The 25489-nt window shown below is 31.1% G+C and overlaps 1 protein-coding gene across 1 annotated transcript in view; it reads left to right on the plus strand.

Annotated features, from left to right (window-relative positions):
- Positions 1–9765: 9765 nt before the first annotated feature.
- g (adaptor-related protein complex 3, delta 1 subunit-like garnet) overlaps positions 9766–25489 on the plus strand; it is a 107051-nt gene continuing 91327 nt past the window's right edge. Inside the window, exons 1-2 of the mRNA XM_067284122.1 lie at positions 9766–10023; positions 21047–21142. Coding sequence (XP_067140223.1) covers positions 9928–10023; positions 21047–21142 — 192 coding nt within the window. The 5' untranslated portion in view covers positions 9766–9927. The remainder of the gene's footprint in view (positions 10024–21046; positions 21143–25489) is intronic.

Below are 25489 nucleotides of genomic sequence, written 5' to 3' on the forward strand. Positions count from 1 at the left end.
GGTCGGGCGTTGTTAAATACCTTAGAAGTAGAAGTTGGTCCTTTTGTCGGAGTCTCAGAATCGGCGTACTCCGGGTTCTCCAGGTGATTCGGAAGTCTTGGATGTCTTGAGAAGGGTAGAGGATCGGCGACGACTAAAGCAGTATCTACACAGGATCGAGCACAAGCACCAGTCAAAGCGAACTCACTATGATGGCAAACTGCCTCCATTTTGTATTCGGGGGTCTCTCGTGGGTTTTCTCATGACTTCATTAGGATCTATCATACAGCAGTCTAATTGTTGATTTTAAATCGTCATTTACGGGTGACACATTCGATGTGTCATTTCAAACAAGTCCGTGGGGAAAGTTTTAATCATCTCTGATTTTTCTCTTTCGAAAAATTTTTTGACAAATTTTTCGTCAAGCTCGGGCTCACACACAACTTCTAGGAAGATATGAAAAGTCAGTACTAGATCAGTATTTCGCAAACTTTTTGGTACCAAGATTCCATAAATTTAATTAAAATGTTACGGTTTATATTATGTTTCAAATTAAACTGTTGTTACGCCAAATAATTCCACTTAACTCTGGTTATACATGCAATTGGATTTAAAAAAGTATTCCACCTCTATATTATATTGGTACCTGTACTCTACATAGATAATCATTCTGTTTCGAGATATATTTTCAGTATAGGCAGTTTTTCGTTTTGTAAAAAGTCTGTTTAGACAGGTTTTACTGTGTTATAGAGATACTTAATTTTAAAACTGAATATATATACCGTAATCATAACTTAATAATTTCGTACGTTAATAAAATGATTATATATTTCAATTTTTATAGTTTTTAACGCGAAGTTCCGAAAAAGAACCATTACACACCAGTGGCATGCCGTCCACGGAAGCTGTGGAAGCACCACTTCCCTTATATTTTTTAAAATATAAACACATATTGTGCGATTATTTTCATATTTTAACGTACTTTAAATTAGTTAAAATTAATATTTTATTATAGCCGCATTATGTATCTTTTTTTTTAACTCTTTCCACCCTGTGGGCACTAAGAGGGCCTCTTTTAGTAAGCCCATTATGGGTTCGGCCAGGCCCACAATGGGGCGACCGGGTGGTGAGGGACGGGGCCCGACATATCCGAACGGACCACCCTCCGAAAAATTTCTCGACCCGTTCGGATTCGATCCCGGGTGCCCCAGAGCGGTAGTCTACCACCTTGACCGCTCGGCCATCCGGCCGCTGCATCATTATGTATCTTATTACAAATTTCTATACATGTGAAAAACAATAATAAGATTGCTATTGTATATTCAAATATGAATTCGTATATGCATATTCCCAATGGAATCGCCGTATTGTCGAATACGGGATAGCTTCCATGGAAAAAATATCTGAATTGTGTAAAGCAGCCAGATTACAGGCATTCGCGCGTGCGTTTTATAGAGCACCAACCTCACGCGGTTTAGCTCGTGGATGCTACACACCAAAATATCGTATAACGCTTCCAATGATTCTATCCAGGACCGGCACAGCTTTCCTATCATCAAATGTCACCGCACGTCACTGTTACACACATCAGCAGTAAAACTATTTCGGATTGGAAGCATATGAAATCAAAGCATTAAAACACTGCATTCTAGGAACAATTAATTATTGTTTTTACTTTAATTCTAGATTATTTATTTATTGTAAGACGTTTGTTACTAAACAGTAGTCTGATGAACTACGCATTTTATTTAATTACACTAATATACTATGGTTATAAAATAAACATTGAACACAAAACGACAAACCCAGTGACTCTATTACATTTTCTTCAGATCTTTTACATTTCAGACTTATGCTTCACATTCTACGTGCGATTGTATTTCTGATACCTTACACTAGAGGTGGCCAACCCCGCACCCGCGGGCGCAAGTGCGCCCGTAAGCGATTTATTATGCGCCCACGACATGATTCCCGATAAATTAAAATAATTTTTTTTTTATTTTATTTCCAATCAATTTCATGATCCAGCTTTTAAGCAGAATTTTCTTGAATATGCTTACTACTTATTTATTAATTGAAATTTTCAAGTAATTATTTATTGACATATTAAATAATTCTATAAATAATAATATTATATACGGAATTATATAACTATATTTATTATATAGTTATATAATAAATAACTATATATATAATAAAATTATGTCAAGAAATACAGTCTCAACCTTCTAGCGGCCGGATGGCCGAGCGGTCAAGGTGGCAGCCTACCGCTCTGGGGGACCCGGGATCGAATCCGAACGGGTCGAATAATCCCCAGGAATTTTTCGGGGGGTGGTCCGTTCGGATATGTCGGGCCCCGTCCCTCACCACCCGGTCGCCCCATTGTGGGCCTGGCCGAACCCATAATGGGCCTACTAAAAGAGGCCCTCTTAGTACCCACAGGGCGGAAAGAGTTAAAAAAAAAAAAAAAAAAGTCTCAACCTTCTTATTAACGAATAATAATTTTTCATGTATTTTGTAATAAATGTCGTTCAATAAAATTGTTATTACAAATTTTTATTATTATTTTAACCCAGTGGTTTCCAACCTTTTTGTACCTGCGCCCCCTTAAAAAAAATTGTTGCTCTCCCTTAGTTTTTCTAACAATCTAATTTCATAAATACTCAACTGATATTATAATTTATTTAATGGGCTACAAAATAATATACAATATTATGTAAAAATATACATAAAAAAATAATTATTTATTATAAGAAATAATAATTTTAAATGTACTAAAAATAATGTACTATTATAACAGTTATGAAATTTAACTCAATATTAATTTAGAAGTTACCAAAGCGAAGTGTTTCATTCTCTATATCAACGTGGTTATCGCAAGCACTACTAACGAACTAATTCTGTTCATAGACAACAGAAAAAAAAACAGATGCTTCTGTTTACTGAAGTTTGGCGCGAGTAAGCACGAGAATACCCGGGATGTTCCGAGTGCTTGTCTTTTGTTTCCTCGCCCCGCCGGCGCTCGGCTCCAAACGCGAAAGCGAGATGTTTTCGTTCCAGCAAGAGTATGGATGGATGTTTTTGCATTTGTACCCGAAAAATTCGCGGCGAGGATTGTGGATTACGTATACCTATTTTGCTGATTCATTTTTTTGACACCTATTCGACTTTTTTGGTTTGTATTCGAAAATGATATTTTGGAAACAGCTGCATGCCCCCTTGCAACAGTCTCGCGGCCCCCTAGGGGGCGCGCCCCACAGGTTGGAAACAACTGTTTTAACCTATAAAATAAAATCAAAAAGAATCAAAATTAAAAATGACAAAAATTAAATGAAAAAATCTTAAGAAAGTGTAATTAAGAATTAAAAATAATTTTAACAATAAACATATACTGTATTGTCGCGCCCGCGACATTCACGAAAATTTTTAATTGCGCCCTTGCTTCCAAAAAGGTTGGCCACCGCTGGTATATGAATAATTCCTGCATAAAAACCTCATCATTTGTTGCAGCTTTTTTTTTCCCTTCCTGTTGAACTCCTGAAAAGCCTGGGAGCTTGAGATAGCATCCACGCTAAGAACAATCCCAATTATAGGTCTCAAAGATTGCCTAAGAGTACTCAGAAACTTTCAGGTGCTAGACCAGCCACGATTTCATAAGCTTTTCGCTCAGATCCTTTGAATATTGGTTTTTTGATACTGATTTGATTCTTTTAATGAATACATGTTTTATAAACTAATATATAAAACAAACAATACAACACATGGTCACTCACTAATGCCATGTTTAGCAAGCCATAGAAAATTCTTAGAGACTATCTTTAGATTTTTCTGCTGAATAACATGCCGTTGCATATTTGATCGAATGAATCAACAACCACTTGTGTTGAATTTTACAACTTAACAAAATAAAATCTTAAAAAAATACTTTTTATTGAAACTGAATTAGAAAACTTTTATGCCGGAAATTATTTTACTACTAAATGTTTAACTCTCAGGCAACACAATTTACAGCTATGATTAAAAGACCTTTCTTCAACAATAACACGTGTAATATTATAATACTAATTTTGATAAACAAATATAACAAGTAGCAAAGTGATCGAAAACACCCTTAGCCGGAAGTTCGAAAAAATGCAATGTTGACAACTGGCGACGTCTATTAGATGAGAGATTAGTGATCATCCACCATAATATGTAAACAAGACATTCCCATTCTTTGTGTTGTATGTAGCAGCTTACTGATAGAATTTTTATAATAATTGCAACAAATTAATTGCTTACATAGACAAATGAAATTTCAAAACTTCATACGTTTTGCTGTGCATGTTAAGAAATTACGGAAAATAAAAAAAATTTTAATATAAAGTATAATGCATAATTTCGGGTTATTTCAGTCTATTTCAGTAAAATGTCTATACATATGAATTAATTATCAACCTCTTACCATCCGGTCAATTATACATATACAGAATGTATTTTTATAATGAGGCAGTGAAATAACTTAATTGGATCTCATTATTTTGGGAAAATGTATAGACAAAGGTTGTAAAGTTTCTAAGGGCCAATCAATTGGTGACCTTGGATGTGAGCTTGACCTTGACCTTCAAGGACATTTGAGGGTCAAGTCTGTTTTTTCAATGGGACGCACATATTTTTGGCCCCGGCAATGGAATGAGCGGGAAATTTTATAGCCGGATATACCTTTGACCTTATGGTCTAGGTTAAAGGTCAAGATTATTTTAAGGTTTAAATTATAAGCTTTTTCTAATGGGAAACCATTAGAAAACTTTTTATTACTTTTTATTACTGGAATGGGCAGGGAGGTAAAAGTTACATTTCAGTGGCGTGCCGTGACATTTGATGACAGGGAAGCTGTGTTTCTGTAAGAAGCCGACTTCCAGGGGCAATCAGTTAATTGCGCGTCAGTGATGGTCTAAAGCAGTGGTTCTTAACCTTTTTATACTCGCCGCCCACCAAATATTTCATAATTTTTTTGTGACCCCCATTTTTTAATAATAATTTATATTTGATAATTTGATAATTTATCTATAATAAATTGATTTTTTTATTATTGCTTTATTTTTTATATAATAAATGTAAATCATAACTTTATTATTTCATTATCTATTTAAATAACATTCAAACTTCACAATTAAACATGAAAATTCATTAATTTTTAACAGAAAATAAAATAAGAAACATGTCGATAAGTCGATCCAATGTCGATGCTAAAACTAAACTAAAACTAAAACGCCCACTTGTCGTAAGGATTTTGCATATCTTTTGCAAAAATATTTAAATTTTCAAAGCCTACTATTTTTCCTAATTATTTTTAAAATTCCAAGCATTAATAGTTTCTTAAAATTGCTTTGGAATAAAAGAAGTAAATACTGCGGTGTAAGTAGCATATTTACATTTATTTCTTCTGTACTAACAAAGTTGTATGTAGGAAGAAATACAAAATAAATAAATAAAAACTAAATAGGAAAACTTTATCTTTCTTATTTCACTTTTCAATACGATATTCGGATTATACATCAATTTTCTTTTTATTATATTCTGAAGGAAATTTTGCATAATTTGGCGGCCCCCGGCAAACTTCTTATGGACCCCCAGGGCCGCGGCCCCCTGTTAAGAATCACTGGTCTAGGGTCCATTCGTATTCATTTGTTCGATAAGCCAGTAAAAACTGTAGACTTCTCTAAATGTATTTTTAATATCACAATTACATTCTGAATCGCTAGCCACGATATAAGGGCTAAAATTAAAAATAAATTATAAAAACTTACTCGGTGAAATAAAATGTGCGGTGGATATACATACCTGGTACAATGTATTGTTCGATTGTATTAATATACTTTTAAAGAAAATTATAATTAAAATATAGCTTTGTAAAGAAACGTACATAAAAATAACATAAAATAGTCTTTACTTTTTAAATCTTAAAACAATCCACTTAGTCAAATATCTTGATACGAGTAGCTAATGGATGGAACTAGTGACGGTCCAGGTAGGTGTGTAGTGAGTGTGTGCGTGCCAAATCCCGAGGGTGCCGATACCGGTCAATGTCAAATGCCTCTTTTGTCGCATCACTAGTATATCTCAAAGGACGCCACAGGGCTGTTGTAAATTTTAAACGTTTCTCACCGTAGCTGTAAAAATCTAACTATGTTAAACTTAATAGTCATTCGTTTTCTAACTAATTCGTTTTAATACCAGGTGTACACGGAAATCAGTTTCCCACTGTACTGAGCGAGTGATTGGTTCTGTTAAGCTTTTGTTGAAGTAAAATTCTGGCTCTTTCAACAGGGTTTTATTTATGTCCCCATTCCCTAATCTCTTAATTATTTAGTCACTTCTTAAGTAGAAATAAGTCGAAACCGGTTACTTTGTACCTTAATATCTGTAGTCTTGGGAAAACAGTGGAAAGACAAATTTTTATGACAACGGATATATAAATCGTAAATTTAAGGAAAATAAATTCTAGAGCTTTTTTTTGTACCATTGTATGTACTGTACGTCTCATTCATTGAATTTGGTTGTAAATGATGCTGCCAAAGTAACAGTTAATTTTTAACACTGTACTAGAATTGTACACGTTTTTCTGCATCCCCTTACAGATAAGACATACTAAATCGTAATATCACCGGTTTAACATCGAAATCCGTAAGTAATATAAGATGGGAGAGCGGAATAAACGCAGAATAAATATATCAAATATTTTAATGGAGTTTTTTTAAACTCCTGTCAACTATACAGAACTATCATAAAAACGTGCCAGTAAACTCCTATCGGTTGGGTTGTTATAAATCTAGTCTAGGGTGGGCAACCCTTTTTATAACATGGGCCAGAATAAATTTTACGTTTTTTTCCGCGCCGTAGTAGTTAATTGACGCCTTCTTGTGACTCGTAATTTTTTTAGTCTGCAAATATGAAATAAATATATAAAAAGTTAATTACTACATTTATTTCTCTTATCGTTTTCGAAAATTACAAAGAATTGGAAAAATAACTATTAATTAGTTATTTTTCCAATTTAATAATCTATTAAAGATCTCGCGGGCCGGATAGAAACTTTTCGCCAGCCGTAGCTGGCCCGCGGGTTGCCCGCCGTTGATCTAGTCTGCTCGTGATTCACATAATCGAGCGAGGGTGGCCGAATATCTAGCAGGCGGCTAACAGCCCACAACTGCTCCGGGATATAAAGTCGCGTACTCTTTACGCGTGTGTCGCTTCTACCAGCTAAACCGTGACGTTTGTGCTATGTAAAGCGCATGCGCCAATGCCTATAATCTGGCTGCTTGGAAGTTGACAGGCAGGCGGATAACAGCCCACAACCGCTCCGGGATATAAAGCTGTACTCTTTACGAGTGTGTCGCTTCTACCAGCTAAACCGGGTGAGGTTGGCGCACTGTAAACCGCATGTGCTAATGCCTATATAATCTGGCTGATTGGAGACTGACCCGGTTTCGACATTCCTTCCGCCACCGAATTATTCGAATATACAATAGCAATCTTATCGTTTTTTTTCACATGTAGTATAGAAATTTGTAAAAGATACATAATGCAGTTATAATAAAATATTAATTTTAATTAATTCAAAGTACGTTAAAATATGAAAATTTATATTTTATAAAATACAAGGGAAGGTCATTGGAAGGTGGAATCGGCGCTTCCATCGCTTTCAATGACGGCACGCCACTGTTACATTTACATGGAAAGAGCGGGAAATTTTACAATCAGCCATGACCTCAAGTACCCCAAATTTGACCTCTGAAGGTCATCTCAAGCGTGATAATTTTAAGCGCGGCTCAACGAATGCATCGAAGTGGAAGGGCATCATTTTGAACATGTTATAAAATTTTTCCTCGAAACCAACATCTCAAGCAATGGTGAAAAGTAAAGAGACTCACCAAACACAAGCATTGCAATAGAGAGAGGCAAGGGGACTCGCTGAAAATAAGCACCTCGAAGGGAGCAGAAAACTGCTACAGTATGTCCACATTGTTATTCTTGGGTAGTGCTAAAAGTAGTGAATGCTTTTAAAGGTCAAAGTAATAAGGTCATGAAAAAATGTAACTTTTACCTTCCTGCCTATTCCAGTAATAAAAAGTACGGTTTTCCATTAGAAAAAGCTTATAATTTAAACCTTAAAATAATCTTGACCTTTGACCTAGACCATAAGGTCAAAGGTATATCCGGTTGTGAAATTTCCCGCTCATTCCATTGCCGGGGACAAAAATATGTGCGTCCCATTGAAAAAACAGACTTGACCCTCAAATGACCTTGAAGGTCAAGGCCAAGGTCACATCCAAGGTCACCAATTGATTGGCCCTTCAAAACCCTACAACTTTCGTCTATACTTTTTTCCCAAAATAATGAGATCCAATGTCTCAACATAAAAAAAACACCCTGTATATTTTTTAATTCTCTTTACACAAGAATTATTTAATTAACACTGATAATAGCTAAGATGATGCTTGATTGGTCGCTATAGCACAAAATTATCAGAACGAAATATGGAACATTTTTACAAATTTCAAAATTTTCACGGATATTGATTTGAATCACTGAATGAACCCCCGAAAAACATGTCCAAAAGAAAATGAAGTTTGATAATTCTAGCAACGTTACAATGTGTTTTTAAAATAACTTTTGCCATCGTATTAGCGCAGAACTTCTTTTCATGTCTATCAAACCCACAATAGGACCGGTAGTGAAAAACGGATCGACGAATCTGTGTTAAACCATGTTAGAAAATTTCTTCGATTCCAACTCTGAAGTTAAGTCCCCAGAGCGATAAATCGTTTTAGCCATCCAAATAATGCGATATAAAGAAATTATAATTTGTAAAAATTTACAATCCATATCATGTTTTAATCTTTAAATTTTTTCATCGATTCCTCATATGCCCATATAAGAAAATAGTGTTTTTAATTACAAACTCGTGTGTGTTGTTTTGAATATCCTTTCAATTATAAAACTAATAAAATTAAATATTGATTGCCGAATGGCCAGATAGAAAATTCCTCCGAATTTCATGAGGATTATCTGTTCCTAATATGTCAAGTGCCATAGTTGGCCTTTTTAATGTAAACCTAGATAATCCCGCAATCAATATAGGAAAACAGGTTCTCTTAGGGTACGGCCGCACTGCTGGTAGGTTGCATGGTGGGTAATGAATGGCTAGTTGTCTGAAGACACGCTGAGCACTTATCAATCACGTGTTTGAAAAGGAGCTAGGGACGGATACGACCTGGGAATACCGGGTGCTGCTATCATCATTTCGGGTCGAAAACTCCCCAGGAATTTTTCGGGGATGGTCCGTCAGATATGTCGGGCCTCGTCCTCACCACCTGGCCGCCCGATTGTAGGCCTGACCGAACCCATAATGGGCTTGCTAAAAAGAGGCCCTCTTAGTGCCCACAGGGCGGAAAGACCTAAGAAAAAAATAAAAAAAATGCTTTCGTTTCTTCTTACTCAAATAACCTAATGCGCCTTGCGGCCACTCCTTAGTGCCTAAAAGTACCGTAAATAAAATTGAATAAACTATTTTAAATTGACGAAGAATAAGCTTTAACGTAATAATTTTTAGTATTAATTTAACGTAATATTATTCCAACTATATTCTTGTTATTCCTTATTGAATATTTAGTTATAATGTTTATTTTTAAGAAATACATTGAAAAATTATACATAATTATAATTTTATAATTTAAATATACGGAAATACATAATTCCTTTTTCTATCGATAGGTGTCAGGTTTAAATATCTAAATGATTTTTCGTCAAATGATCATGTGATATGCAAACGTCAGCCATGATGTCTGGATGACCGATTTTAAACTCGAGTTTGTTAGCAAATTTAATGAACTGAATGATTATTTATGATAAAGGCGATTTATACATGATACAGATAAATTCGCAAACATTCAAATATATGAAACAATGGCTCTGAAAAAGGTTAAAGGAAATTTAGAACGTATATTTGACAAAAACTTAGCTGATCTTGTAAGAGGAATCCGGAATAATAAAGAAAATGAGGTTAGTCCACTTCTAAACCTTTAATATGCAAAATCTCATACCATTGAATTTCTTTATCACTCGACTTATTTTCCATTCAAATTAGAATTTTTATTACTTCAAAACATTTAAAAGTCGCGCAACTTCATCGATTTAAAAGTAATTGAGAAATAAATCAAATTTTATCAACATATTTTCCATTAATTGAAGTATATTTTATCAGTAATATGTTTTTTAAATCTGTACAACAAATAAATTTTGTACAAAAAAAATAAATAAATAAAAATAAATAAACTGTAATAAGTCATTTAAAAATGGTTGAGTTCAGAAGAAAAAAAATGTTATCTTTTTTTGAGTTTGTTTACAAATTTTTGAATTAGAGATTTATAGAAGTTGCATATTAATCAAAATTAATCAAAACAAAAACAAAAAATATATATATGTAATGTATACATCCGGTAAAAAAAACACAAGTCTACTTAATACAAAAGATTATAATTATTAATCTCCAAGTAGAATCAACTTTCAAATTTGTGTAAAATGTCTTGAGATGTTCTACTGATTATGTAGATATATACACTTTTTGTTTAATTAAATGTTTAGTTACTGGTTTTGCTGGGGATTTTAAAAAATTAAAAGAATGATGGTATAGGTTTTATTGGAGGAAATGGATTTTGGGTCTTTATGACCCCTCTTTGGTCTTTATACTTTATAAAAGGAAATAGATGAGGATTACGTCATACATAACAATACATAAAATCTATATCCACCTTCTCCTTCTATGATGTGTTACTGAGAAGAAGAATTTCTTTGGGATTTATTGGGAGTTGTCTGAACTTATCTCCTTGTATTAAATTGTATTTTTTCTTTTTTACCCAGTCTGTATATACTATGATTTCAAAACAACAACAAAAAAAAATATATAAAATAAATCTTAAAATCAAATGATATAATTATTTTTCATTTCTAAGTAACTTAATACATCTTGCAACCTCCAAAATAATAATAATAATAATGCTGTGTAAAATATGTATAAAAAATTACTTTTGAATTATGTAGAAATTTTCACAAATAGAAAAAAATTTATTAAAGTTTGTTGGAAACTGCTTACAACAAATAAAAGAACTATGCCTTTGAATTGAGTTGAAAATTTAAAGAAAAAATGAACTTAGATCAAACTTCTAAGTTAGAAGGTAATTTTCAATATTTAAATAAAACATAATACAAAATACTATTGTAAATTTTTATAATAAGATTTTAAAAACCAAAGATGGTCAATACTCCTATCACTCAATTTGATTCTTATTTTACTAAAGAAAAGTCCTGCTACTGAGAATACCCTTTTTGATTCAATTGATGTGGGTGGAGTCATCTTTAATGCATTTAAGAGAAGATGGATACTATGTGTTTTTTCACTGTAGCCTGGAAGATTTCTAGTTCATTTTCCAGATGCATTACAGTACTTTTGTCATCTAGTATTCTTGATTTGTCTACCTCAGCTACTTTAATAGCGGCTTCAAGCTTATTGCCTGATAATTCGGTAGTTTGTTGGGCTTTTTAATAATCAGGTTTATGAAGAAAAACTTCATACTTGCAGACTTCGTACTCATTTGTATCCTTGTCCAATTTGCTCAACCTGGAATAATGCAGTTATTGAAGCTCTACTGGGCATGGTTAAAAATTAAGACAGCATAAACACAATTATTCCAGATATTATAGGTTTTGACAAGTAAAGAATTTTCAGAGTCCTGTCACAAACAGGCTATATATTGATTATTGACAATCTGTGACATGCCGTAACAAGCAAAAATTTAAAGAACTAATAAGCAGGCTTAAAATTAATAAATACAAATGTATTCTGACAGTTTATAGGTTAATTATACTTTCTATTTGCAAAATTTCTTCAAATTTAACACAAAATAAGAAAAATCTAAATTTTAAAGAAATTTGTGGGATTTCCTGGGTTAAAAAACATCTGGGATCCCATTGGAGAAACCCTAATCTGAACCTTCTGGATACCATTGTCACTGATGATAAGTCTGTGTTTTCAATATGACCCTGAGACATGTAGTGGCTGTTAAAAAGAACTTGCTATGCTGGACTGGAATTTCATTAGCTCTGCTCCTTGAATCATCTCTGTATAACACCTTGCACATTTGTTGTTGCTCATGAAATCATTTTTGACCAAAAATGTGGTGGTTCAGCTTCAACATTCTCCTTATTCCATGGCTTTGGCTCCTGCAGACTTCATTCTCTTCCCCAAGCTGAACATGGCTCTGAAAAAAACACATTTCAAGGACCTTCAGGATATCCAATGCACTGTGACAGCAGAACATGCAGTCTTTATATCTGCCACCTTTAAGTAGGCCTTCTGTGATCTGTACCAGTGAAATTTACAATGTATAAAGCTTAGAGGAGATTATGTTGAAGGAAAATAAACATATCTCCAGCAATTATGTCCTTTGATTTCTATTGAACCAGTCTAGAAACACAAAATCTAGTTTTATAAAAAAAGAAAAAATTCAGTAAATGGTAGTTATTGTCTACTCAAGGAAATTTTAATTTTAATAAATCTTATGACATAACATAAAATAAAATCAAGAATTCATTTTTTATAGCCTTTTCTATTGCCATCATCTAGAAATTATAAATGCTAATCATTTATTCCAAAATGTGCCTTGTTTTACAAAAATGCAAAATTGTATGGTTATTGCAGGGGTTTGATCTGGAAAATTTAAAAAAATTGCCAACCATATTGCCAGTTTAAAATTTCTTTGCCACTTCAAATTACTTATTACATTAGTTTTACTTATTAATTAATGCATGTGCTAGTAGTCATATCAGTTTGGATTCTGGAACTTAGAAAGGGGTGCATTCATTAATCCTATGTCTCCACCACAATGGCATGCACTGCTGTTTGTAGGCATTTAGCAATGACTGTGAAAGAAAGAAAAAGATGTACCTATCCTATTGATCGTACTGTGAAGGTGGGATTTATAATTTTAAAATGTGCATTTTTGGATACAAAAGTTAAAAAAGAGTTCCAATTGTAAAATTTTACCATTAAATGGGTTGTCTTGCTAACAGAACATTCAAAGTAGCCATGAAAAAATTAGAATGCTGGCTAATGTTCAAGAAAAAAATTCAAGATGACTCTTACCTTCATCACTATGTCATTAACATGTGCTTTTCCAACTTCTAAATTTTTATTCATATGATTACAGAACAGACACTGAAATGAAACTAAGTGAACCACAGATGACATCATGTTGCTTTCCACTATAAACTACTAATACAAGCAACAGCTCCAGCCAGAATATTGAAATGCATTTCACAGGAATTTTTAAATGAGTGCTTTGTACATGGAGTGTATGCAGAGGAATAAAAGAATGCACCCTAGGTGTGTGGTACATAGGTCTCCCATCACATAGGTCTCCCATCACATAGGAGCTTGACCTTTTATTTTTCCTCAAGCATGTTTTGTGATTGAATTTTGTGATGAATGTCAAAATAAGTGAACTAGGGTTTTTATTGTCAATTTAATTAATAAAAATATTGCCAAGTGGTAATTTTGGTACTATGCAGCATGACCCGAATTATTGGCCACATGCAGTGACAGACAGGATTTTTTACTTCATACTGACAAAAGAAACTTGTATTATTATTGCCATGGAATATTTCCAGAATAATTAGTTTTTATAGAACTCTTCTTTCTTGTTTAGTTTTGTAATCATCTTATAATTATTAGGCTAAATTTCGTACTTAATATCAGTAAAACATGTTTTTCCTCATTTTCACTATTTGCATTTTTGATTTAATAAGGAAAATACAGTATAATTAAATCACATGGGAATATTTATTAAAGCTATGATTAATGAATACTGATTTCCAAAGATGTAGTAATAAGCAGTAATAATAAATACATTACAGATTTGTAAATTACTATTGGCATTCAATAAAATAAGACTAAAGGATAGTCAAATGAATGCATTTATCAAATTATTCAAATGTTTTTAAAGACTAAATTATTATAAATTTTAAACAGAAATTCTGTATTTAATTTTAAATAATTTTACTGATACTATAAAATCTTACTTTGATTTTTCTCTTATCTTTCAGTTGAAATTATTGTGAAATCTTGAACTAAAACATATATACAGTAGATAAATAATAGTCACACAATCATGTTTATATATTTGATTTTTGAATCTGAATAACAGAACAAATAACTACTCAGCAAGGATTAAGGATTTTTATTCATTTAATATATCTATTATTAACTATATATTTTATATTATTAACATGTAAATAATAATCCAGAAATAGGTAGCAACTGACTTGAGTATCTTTTAAAATTATATAGACTAAACAACTTATTTAATCAGATTGGAGCTAAAGAAACATGAATCTTTTGTTCTTTGTAAACTTTTTTGGAAAAATGCCTATTGTCAGACACTGAAGAATATAAATATTTCTTTTTTACAATAGAACTTTGTGCAAAATGTAAACTGTATTCAGACTCTTACCTTCAACAATTTTAGTTTTGCAAATACAATACTTTCAGCTAATCCAAATTTCTCTTAATTTGAATCAATTTCATATTTCTGTTAAATTATTTTTAGATTATTTGCATGGTAAGCGGCAGTTACGGGTTTGAGTCTCGCTGATTATTTTCTAGTTTTCTAAGTTAATCTAAAGTTATTTAATTAAATTATAATTATTAAATTTAGTATGAGACGGTACTTAATGCCTCCCTCTAGGACCAAATTTATTTGTAATTTATAATTATTATTGCCAAATTATAGCGTGATGATTTACAGCAGTTAAAGGTGTGTCATTGCTATGTGTCGGGTTTAGTAAAATTGTTTATAATCATAGATTATTTTTAAAAAAAATAAAATGATGAATGACATAGTGTAAAATCAATATTTATTAAACATTTTAAAACCAAGTAGCTATACAAAATTTTTAAAAATGTTTTCTATTTGTCTGTTGTCTTTATTTTTATTTCCTTTTATAACTATAACTCTGCTAATTTAAATCTTTAAATAATCTGAGCATCCTCATATAATTTAAATTTGTATTAACAAGAGTGCAGTACACTTTGAATTGAACAAAATTGCTTAAAAATGTCTTAGTCATAATAAAACTTTTGTACTATTGGTTGCTTAAACTTTAAAATTTGATTAAAATAAAGAGTAAACCTTTGAATTTTTGTTCAGTTTAAATTTTAGCCCTTTGGAAATTGAATAAGTGTGATCTATGCAATAATACTATATAATCACATCACTAATTTAGTATCAATTAAGCTTAAAAATATTACCAATATTGAATTATTTTTATATTAAACAGTTTTTAATTAATTTTGTTGTATTATTTTTATAAAAATCTTAATATATGCATATAATAAACTTGTTTGATTATATTTGATATTAATTATGATTTGTGAGTAGTTTTATAGTCATTTTATTAAGTAGTGTTCTTACATTGTTTTGTTAGCTGAGATTGAGATGTTACTTTTTAAAGCACATTATCTGAAAGTCATAAATTTAGCAGCTATTTTAAAAAGTATTTTAATAAAGAGGAGAGAGTCATTTCTGCAATGATGATGTCAGAAAGACAAATGGCAGTCAACTAAATTCTGAAATTTATTTTGTTTGTTATTATTCATAATGACTGGGCATTATTCATAATGCCCCATCACTTGGTCCATAACATATATAATCTGTTAAAATATATTGGGTGTAGGAAAAACAAACAGGAAGTTTTTATGTTTGTTTTTAATTTTACATTTTCAGTTTTTTGTTTATTTTATGAAACATTTTTAAATTTTACATTAGATCATCAACAACTATTTAAGAAGTTATGAAGTATGTGTTATATATGAAAATACATAAACTTTGAATTTAACATATACATTATTATTAAATCAAGCTGTTGTTATAAACCAAAATTGAGAAATTAAAATTTCCATAATTAATTTTAATATTTATTTGTAATTACAATAATTTGGCACACTAAATTAGTATGTGGTTGTCTGTTAGTAATAGTAATAAATAAGTAAATTTATAATAAATTAATTTTGGAAAATTTTGATAACAGATCAGAGTAAAATATAAATTTGTGATTATTGTATGTTAGACATGTATATTAGTAGTTATACATTTACATGTATAACTACTGATATGTATAATTGGATTACATTTTTTTTAGAAGTTTAAGAATTTAACCTAGTATACAACTATTATGATTGTTTACAATGTTAAGAATATACAGATGGCATGTTTCTTTATAGTGTTAAATTATTTTAATAATAAACTTTCTAACCATTTAGTAGTAAATTAATATAAGTCAGTGTATCATTTATGTTTGAATTTCAAATATATAAACATTAAAATTATAACTTTAAACTAGTACTTTCTTTTATTAGAAAAAAATTCTTTTTTACTAGATATACAATATAATTCTTAATTATTACTTAAGAATATCAAAAATAGATGATAATATATTCTGTATAAAATGATTAAATAAAGTGTAAAACGTAAACATAGAAACTCCTAATTTTTCTTAGTTTTATTTATTTTTTTATTATATTTTTAGTTTAATGTTGTTATGTAAATATACAGCAAACATTTATTTATTTTCTTTCTTGTCTCACTTAATGTAATTTGAGTTGTTTATATCAAAGTTTATATAAGAAACACAAGAGAGGAAAATATTGTAGGAAGGCATGGATTGGGAAGCAGGAACATGAGCGGAGAAAGGTCGATTGAATTCTGCAAAGAACATAGTATGGTGATTACAAATACATGGTTTAAAAAGCATAAGAGAACATTATATACATGGAAAAATCTGGGGACAACAACAGATACCAAATAGACTATATACTAATTAAAGAGAGATACAGAATTCTATTAAGGATGTAAGCACCTATCCAGGTGCAGACATAGACTCAGATCACAATCTCTTATTTGCAAAACTCAAAATAAGGTTAAAGAAGATCACAAAGAGAAAAAAGACAAGCAAGGAATGGGATTTAGAAAATTTGAAAAAGAATAGAGAAATGTTTAGAGTAATATCTGAACAAAAAATTAAAGAAATAAATGAAGAGGATGCTGAAGGACCAAACAGGTTGTGGATATCAATGAAGGAAAAGATTTGTTACAGCAGAGGAACAGGTAGGAAAGAAAAAAGGTTAAAGAATGAATAAACTTTGCATTACAGAGGAAATGGTGAATAAAATGAATGAAAGAAGGTGGAAGAATGTGAACTCTGAAGAAGGAAGATGAAAATACAGAGAAGTGAACAATAAGCTAAGAAGGGTGATTGAGCAAGCCAAAAAAGAGTGGCTTGAAAGAGAATGTGAACAAATTGAAAGTCTGGAGAGGTAAAAAGGATTGGAACTAATGTATGATAAAGTTAAGAATGCATTCTGGTTCAGAAGGGCTAAGAGAGTAAATATTAGTGACAAAAATGGGGAGATTATAAATAAGGAGATCTTGTACAGATGGCACAAATACATAAGTGATCTGTACAGTACAGAAAATAATGTAGAACTGAAGGTAGAAGAAGAAAATGATGTTGATAAAGGTGAAGGAGGAGCTCCAATCTTGATGGAAGAGGTTATTAGTACAGTAGCCAATTCTCTACTTTTGCACAATTCGCTATTTCGTACTTTCAATTTTTATATATATATATATATATATATAGCAAAACATGTACAGTACTTTCATGTAATGATTCTCTTCTTCTCATGAACTATTAATCACTAGTTCCTCTCCATCTCTCTGACATTAATCACATCCATTTTTGGTGTCACAGGTTCAGTCTTGAGCAGGGATGTCTTGAGTTAGCCTTCATGCATCTTGACAAATTTTTGACTGTCATGGTAGAATGTGATCCCAATGGAGAGTGTGGCCATCCGGCCATCAACAAACTGGTACTGTGTGTAGATATGTCTTTTGCTTTATACTGTTACTATTGTTGTAAAAGTATATGTAATGTGCAATAAATAAAATGTAATGTATATCTCATGTATGAAGGGCAATGGGAAAAGATGCAGCATGTTATAGAACTCTTTATCAAGAAAAGAAAATTCAATTATCTCTTGACAAATTTATAAAGAAAACACCAGATACTAATCAATAAAAAATAAGTGTTTTGAAAACTTTTTTTGATGTTTTTTTATATTGCTCTACTTTCGTACATTTCAACTTTCATACACATTTCAGGAACCAATTAGGTATGAAAGTAGAGGATTGCCTGTAGAAGGATTAAGAAACAGAAAATCAGAGGGTATTGATAACATCCCTATAGAATTTATTAAAAATATGGGTGAAAATGGAATTAAGAAAATTGCCAGACTTTGCAACATGATCTATGATAAAGGTATGTGGCCCATTGACTTTCTGAGGAATATTTTAATTCCCATCCCAAAGAGATAAAACAACCAAATGTGAAGATTATAGAACAATTAGCTTGATCTCCCATACCTCAAAAATCCTTTTAAGAATATTAGAGAAACATCTCTATGGAAAACTGAACCCATTCATAAGGGAAGAATAGTTTGGGTTCAGAAAGGGAAGAGGCACTAGAGAAGTGATAGAAGTGCCGAGAACCATAGAAGAATGATATGTTGAAAAAGAAAAGGGAAGGTTGGTCTGTTTAATAGATCTTGAAAAGGCATTTGACAAAATTTACTGGGAAAGGTTGATGGATATTTTGAGGAAAGAAGGCATAGATTTGAAGGACAGGATGTTAATACTAAACTTGTACAAATATCAGAGAGCACTAGTTAAAGTGGATGGTCAATACAGTGAGGAAATCAATATCGAAAAGGGTTTTAGGCTTATCACTGCTTCTTTTTTACATATACTTGGAAGAAATGATTATAGAATATCTAGAGCAGGGATGGCGAACCTTTTTGAGTCTGCATGCCATATTGTAAGCATACTTAGCTTTAAAGATGTTAATGCGTGCCAATGTCTTAGACTTCAAATATTTAAAGAAATTAAACGAATACACTTTAATTCGAATAAACGTAAAAAATCTGATTGAAAAAAAAGATGATCAGGTGATAAACAGAAAGGATGATTTAAAAAGACAGAAATCATATGATACATTACATGCCAGATGATTTCTCTTACGTGCCACTTTGGGCACACGTGCCATAGGTTTGCCATCCTTGATCTAGAGGAAGAGGAAGGCATTAAAATTGGGGATGGCAGATTCAGTGCCTAAGGTATGCTAATGATATGGCAATTCTGGTGGAAAGCAAGGGTAAAATGAGAAAGATACTGAGTGAACTAGAGAGGGAATGTGTGGTCTTCAAAATGAAAATTAATGTTAACAAAACAAACAAAACCAAAGCACTTTGGAGAAAAAGAAACAAAGGTCAACATCTATATAAATAGTGACAAAGTGGAACAAGCGAATGGGTTTAGATACCTGGGTGCTTGGCTTGACTCTGAATGCAGAAGTGGGAAATAAATCAAGAGAATTGTATGGCAAAAGAGGCATTTAGCAAAATGAAAACAATTTTGTGTGACCTCTGAAATTAAATTGAGAAAAAGACTGGTCAAATGCTACATCTGGAATATTTTTCTCTATGGTGCTGAAACTTGGATCTTGAGACAATACATTAGAACAATAGAGGGCCTGGAGATGTGGCTATGGAGAATAGTGGAAGTCAGATGGAGCGATAAGGTGAGAAATGAGGAGGTCCTAAGAAGAGTAGGTGAAAAAAGAAGCATATTAGAGACAATAAAGAGGTGAAAAGCTAATTGGTTGGGACATATGAATTTAAGAGGAAGGTTTATCAAATGACATTATGGGAGGGATGATTGTAGACAGAAAGAAATGAGGGAGAAGGAGAATTAAAATGGTAGATGCCTTAAAAGAGGGTAGTTATAAGGAGCTAAAGGCAAGAATTCAGAATAGAGTAGCATGAAAAAAGAGGTGCCACTTACTGGACCTACTATAACTAGTAGAAGTTATCAATGTGAATCTCTATTCTTAATGTTAATTTTTATGAACTTTTAATAACTCTTAATTGAAAATGTTCTGTAAACTCCGTTTGTTGAAAGTGTGTATGGTTTTCATTTTATTGCAAGTTATCCCTTCCAATTTTGATTTTGGACTTTAGCATAATAGGTTATGAAATTCACAAAATGCTATTAGAGGATGAAATAAAAAGATACCATTAAACCTGATTTGTCGTCATCATATTTTGCAACTATATTTCTAAATGTTTTTGTTAAAAGAAAAAAGTATCCAAATTTGTACTCACCTTTCTTATTTTCTGCATGAAGCTCTTGATAGCCCTGAATCACATTTTCTAATGTTTTTTTGTGTAAATGTTGAACTATTCAACTATTCATTTGGATTGTCAGTTGAAAGTATATCAGAAGCAGATTTTAAAAATATATGCAAAGAAAATTAAAATTTTCTGTGGCATTAAAAGATAGAACTCTGTAGTGAGTGGTGAACAACTGGATTGAGTGTACTAGCCATTTTGCCAATTATTCTTAATCTAAATTGGCAGCATTGCTACCAACAGTATTTAGTACAGCATTTTTTTTTCTTTAAAGGTTTTTAATCACTAAATAATTACTTCTGTACAAGAATTTTGCTACAGTCTTCTAAAAGATTATGCTATCTTGTATTAAAATACATTCATAATATCAGCAATAGTTCATTTAACAGGTGTTGATCCACTGATCCATTTTTCATTACTTACATTTACGCCATTTATTTTTTTGTTAAAATTTATTTTTTTTAAATAATTGTTTTCTTAATTATTTTACACTTGAAGTGACAGCATTATAGTGAATCATTGTACATTAATTGAATTTTCTGGTACATATAAACTGCACTTTAGCAAGTCTTGCACTAATTAAATTTATACTAAGCCAAGTAAATATATATAGTAGTATGTTAAGTGTTTTAATAGTAGTAATAGTTATATATATATATATATACAAGTACATATTTTCTTATATTTTATAAAATAATTATGAATTTAATGTAATTATTTTCATTATAGACCAAATATATTACTCAGTGTATTGAAGAAATTAAAGAAGAACTCCGTCAAGAAAATATTGCGATTAAAGCAAATGCAGTGGCCAAATTAACATATGTGAGTAAATTATATAGCTTATATAGAAAAGTTAAATTATTAAATTATTTTTGTGATTTTGCTTGTTTCAGTTTGAGTAAAATTAATTTCATTTTTTTAATGGGGAAACTGAAATTATCTTTTATTAAGAACTTAAAGATGGAAGATATTTATATCATTATATCTTGTAAAGATTTCAATGATTAAGAACATGTTGAAACTAAAATTTGAATAGTTAATTCACTCACTAAGTTTTGGAATTGCTGTCTGTTAAAAATGAATTTAAGGTTTTTACATTTGGGAATGTAAGGATATTATGAAAAATTTGACATTTAAAACAATTAAATAAATTCAAAAGATTTTTAATTATAAACTCACTCTCAATATTACATTGAATTGTTACTTATAACAGTAAACATAAAATTATTCTTAAAGCTGGAACTATTGAATAAGTGATGAAACTGACCTTTCATAAATTTCCAGCTGTGATAGCATCGTAAACAAAATGCAATATTGTTAGTGTTGGAAATGTACAAGAGGTCAGTTTGTCATCACTTAATAGTAAACAGTCATCTTTCAGTGTCACTTCTCTGGTTTCTTATTGTTTATATCATAAGTATATTTTCTTTTCATAGCTAATGAAACAAGCAGATAGTAAAAATTTAGTTATAGAGTACAAGTAAGAGTAATAAGATCATAAACTATAAAATAATTATTCCAGTTTTAAAAACAAAACTTCAAATTTATTTTAAACAATTCCAAAATAAATTTTAAGGAATAAAAAAAATGTGCATTTTTAATAGAAAATAAATAGACAAAAATGTGTAAACCCATGTAATTTATAATTTTTTGATGTAAAAATTGCATTGAATTGAAAAAGCTTATTCATTGAGTTTAAACCATTGATCTAGTGATTATCATTCAGTTGTGCTGCTGCTGAGACAATCTTTACTGAAAAATTCTGCAAAGCATACTCATAAATTGCTTGAGATTTTTTAAACTTCAGTTTTCTTGAAAACATTTGAGACGTGTATGTATTTCCTTTGCTCAATAAAGGTTCATACGAAGGTTTATCCACACAAACAGTATAATTGGAAACTGTGATGACAATGTCATGACTGTCCCTTGTTAGTCCAACAGCTTTTTAAAAAAAATATATGGGTTTAGTTTTATGATTATGTTAGTCAAAACCTGTTTTTAGTTGGAACATGTTTTAACTAGTTGAAACTAGATACTGGTTGTCTTTGTTAAAACCTGTTTTGTCTAGTTAAAACTAGTTTTAACTCAAATTCATTTTTGACTAGCAGTAAATTCTAGTTTTAATTAGACAAAATGGGTTTTAACAAAGACATCCAGTATAAACTAGTTAAAATGCATCTTAACTAAAAACTGGTTTTGACTGCAACATATAGAGTGATTCGGGGGAAGATGCCTACTTTTTGATATTTTCAAACGGTGACATCAGATATTGTCATGTGTTTGTATGATGAATCGTTGAGCCAATATTGAGTGCGGAAAGCTGTAGTTGGCTACTGTTACCTCATTTTCTACATCTGAGAAGAATAAAAGCAAGATAAGAATGAAGTTTTTGTTGTGAAATGTTTCTAGAATCATTTTAAAACTAAAAGTTAAAATAGAATTTATTAAAAATTGCGGAATTAATGTGTGATGTAGTTAAAGTTCTAAAGTTTCCATTGTGAGCTACCGCCGATCCCGATCAGACATGCTAGAACACGTACAACGTAGGCATCTTACCCTGACAAATGGAAAAGATGCCACATTTTTCATGGAGTAACATGCCTATTTTCTGTTAATTGAATTCCAATATGCCTATTTTTAATAAATTTTTGTTTTCTTGTTTTATTGCAGGATATGCATAGAAATTATATAAGGACTTCTCAAAAAGGTTTTTGGACTGAAAAAAGCTTTCAGCTAGCTATAGAGCACGTTAGAATGGGCGGAAACTTAACAATACTTATACTGTGCTGTTATACTTACTATGAAGTACTTTGTACTACATATGCACTAAATTAAATTTGGTTAAGAAATTCGAAAATTAATTTTATGCAATTATCAGGTCAGTCCATAAGTTCGTGCGTATTTTTCGTAACGACGGTCGATTTTTTTTCAATTTTTCATTTAAACGCTCTAATTGCTCACAATACATTTGAGCTGTAATTGCTTGATTAGGTTCTAACAGCTCAAAGTGAATTACACCCGACATATCCCACCAAACAGACAAAAGAATTTTTTTTGGATGCGACCTTTTGCAGTCTGTTTTGGCTGCTTGTCGCCATCCATCCATTGTTTTTTTCTCGTCACATTATTATAGAGGATCCATTTTTCGTCTCCGGTAACCAGCCTACCAAGAAAAGGTTCTAAAGCAATACGGGATAAAAGAGACGTGCAAATGTTTACACGTTGTTGTCGGTTAGCTATTGACAGTTCGTGCGGTGTCCATTTTCCTAGCTTTGAAACTTTTCCGATTTGTCGTAGGTGTCTATGAACAGTTCCGTGGGATGAATTTAAACGTTCCGCAATTTCGTCAACTGTTAAAGATGGTTCTGCTTCAACTGGTGCAGAGAGAGCATCATCATCAAAGTCAATGGATCTTCCAGTACGAGCCTTATCCTCCACACTAAAATCATTGTTTCTAAATCTTTCAAACTACTTCTGCGCAGTCCTTGCACTAATTACGATTTGATTATGTACAGTATTTATTTTTTTGGCTGCATTTGTAGCATTCTCACCACTTAAAAGTAAAAAGTATAAAACATGTCTTTTGTATTCGTCCGTTACTTTCATTTTAACGAAAATAAACAACTGAAATGTTCACAATTCTGAACAGTATTATATGAATGAGATCCAATTTAACACTTCGGTGTAAAAATTATCACATTAGACTGACATTTTTAACAGCAAAACAAAATTTTTCTCAAGGTCATAAAAATGCGCACGGACTTATGGACTGATCTGATATATTTGTTATCTTATCCTAATGGCATTTGGCATCTCACCCGGATACTTAGGGTGAGATGCCTAAAATGCCAGACAGTAAAAAAGTCGTCATTGCAAACACAATATACAATTATTTTTCATATACTTCAAAGTTTTATTTGAAAAACATGCTCAAGAATATGAAATTTTCGTTAGAGGCCTCCAAAACCCAAATTATTTCTATAATTTCCTTTATAAGCATTTTCTGAAAATACTTTGAAATTTGAGTTTTTTGAAAATATTCAATTCATTTAATCATGATCAGCTAAAACATTATGATAGTCTCTGCAGTTATAGTCAACACTCATTAAGATATCTTCCCCCAAATCACTATACATAACTTTATTTCCCCCAAGCATATTTATGTAGCTAAAATTAGTTTTAACTAATGTTAAAAGTTAAAACTAGTTTTATCTAAAATCAAAACATGTACAGCAGTAAATTAACTAGCCAAAACCCATTTTGTCTAGTTAATTTACTGCTAAACCTGTTTTGTCTACTTAAAACTAGAATTTACTGCTAGTCAAAAATGAATTTGAGTTAAAACTAGTTTTAACTAGACAAAACGGGTTTTAACAAAGACATCCAGTATAAACTAGTTTCAACTAGTTAAAACGCGTTCTAACTAAAAACGGGTTTTGACTGTAACAATTACATTTTCAATAAAGAAAACTAACACTATTATCAATCCCTAATTATCTGTTCTTAGAATTTTGTATTGTTATAGACTCCTAGATTGGAGAGAAAGGGAGTAAAGGGAGAATTGATTGATAATGCATACATTTATATAGTTCAGTATTCTCAAATGTGGTTGACATTCATTTTGTTTATAACTTTGATTCTAATTTAAATAAAATGTTTTTAGTTTTTAATATAAAAAATTAAATATTTATTTATCGATAAATTAAGAGGAATGAATAAAACTTATAAATGTTTAAAAATTTCTTAAGATTTATTGTATATCATTAATAATTTAAAACATGAACATAATTTTCATTAGTGTTCATGTTTGCTACAAATAATTTTTTAAAGCAAAGTAGCTTAATTATTATAGAAAAAAATGAATATTACAAAGTATTCTTAAAATTAAATCTTTAATTTACAATGTTCCAGTTTGAGAAGCTATATAGAAATTAAATTTATAGTTGGATGTATGAATTTACAGTAGAGCGTCATTTATCCAAATCAGTTGGGGACTGGAGTTGTTTGGATAACCAATTATGTACGAAAAAATATATTAACCTATCCCATGTTGAAAGTTTTCTCCGCTGCATGTTGCTTTGCGTTGAATTTTTGTCGATTTTAAGCCTAACGAAAATTTTTATAATAATAATCGTGGCTATTGTATCGTTAAAAATTATTTTTTTATTT

Source organism: Centruroides vittatus, unplaced genomic scaffold (assembly GCF_030686945.1).
Source record: "Centruroides vittatus isolate TY-2023 unplaced genomic scaffold, ASM3068694v2 scaffold_1152, whole genome shotgun sequence".
In the NCBI taxonomy this organism is placed as follows: Eukaryota; Metazoa; Arthropoda; class Arachnida; order Scorpiones; family Buthidae; genus Centruroides; species Centruroides vittatus.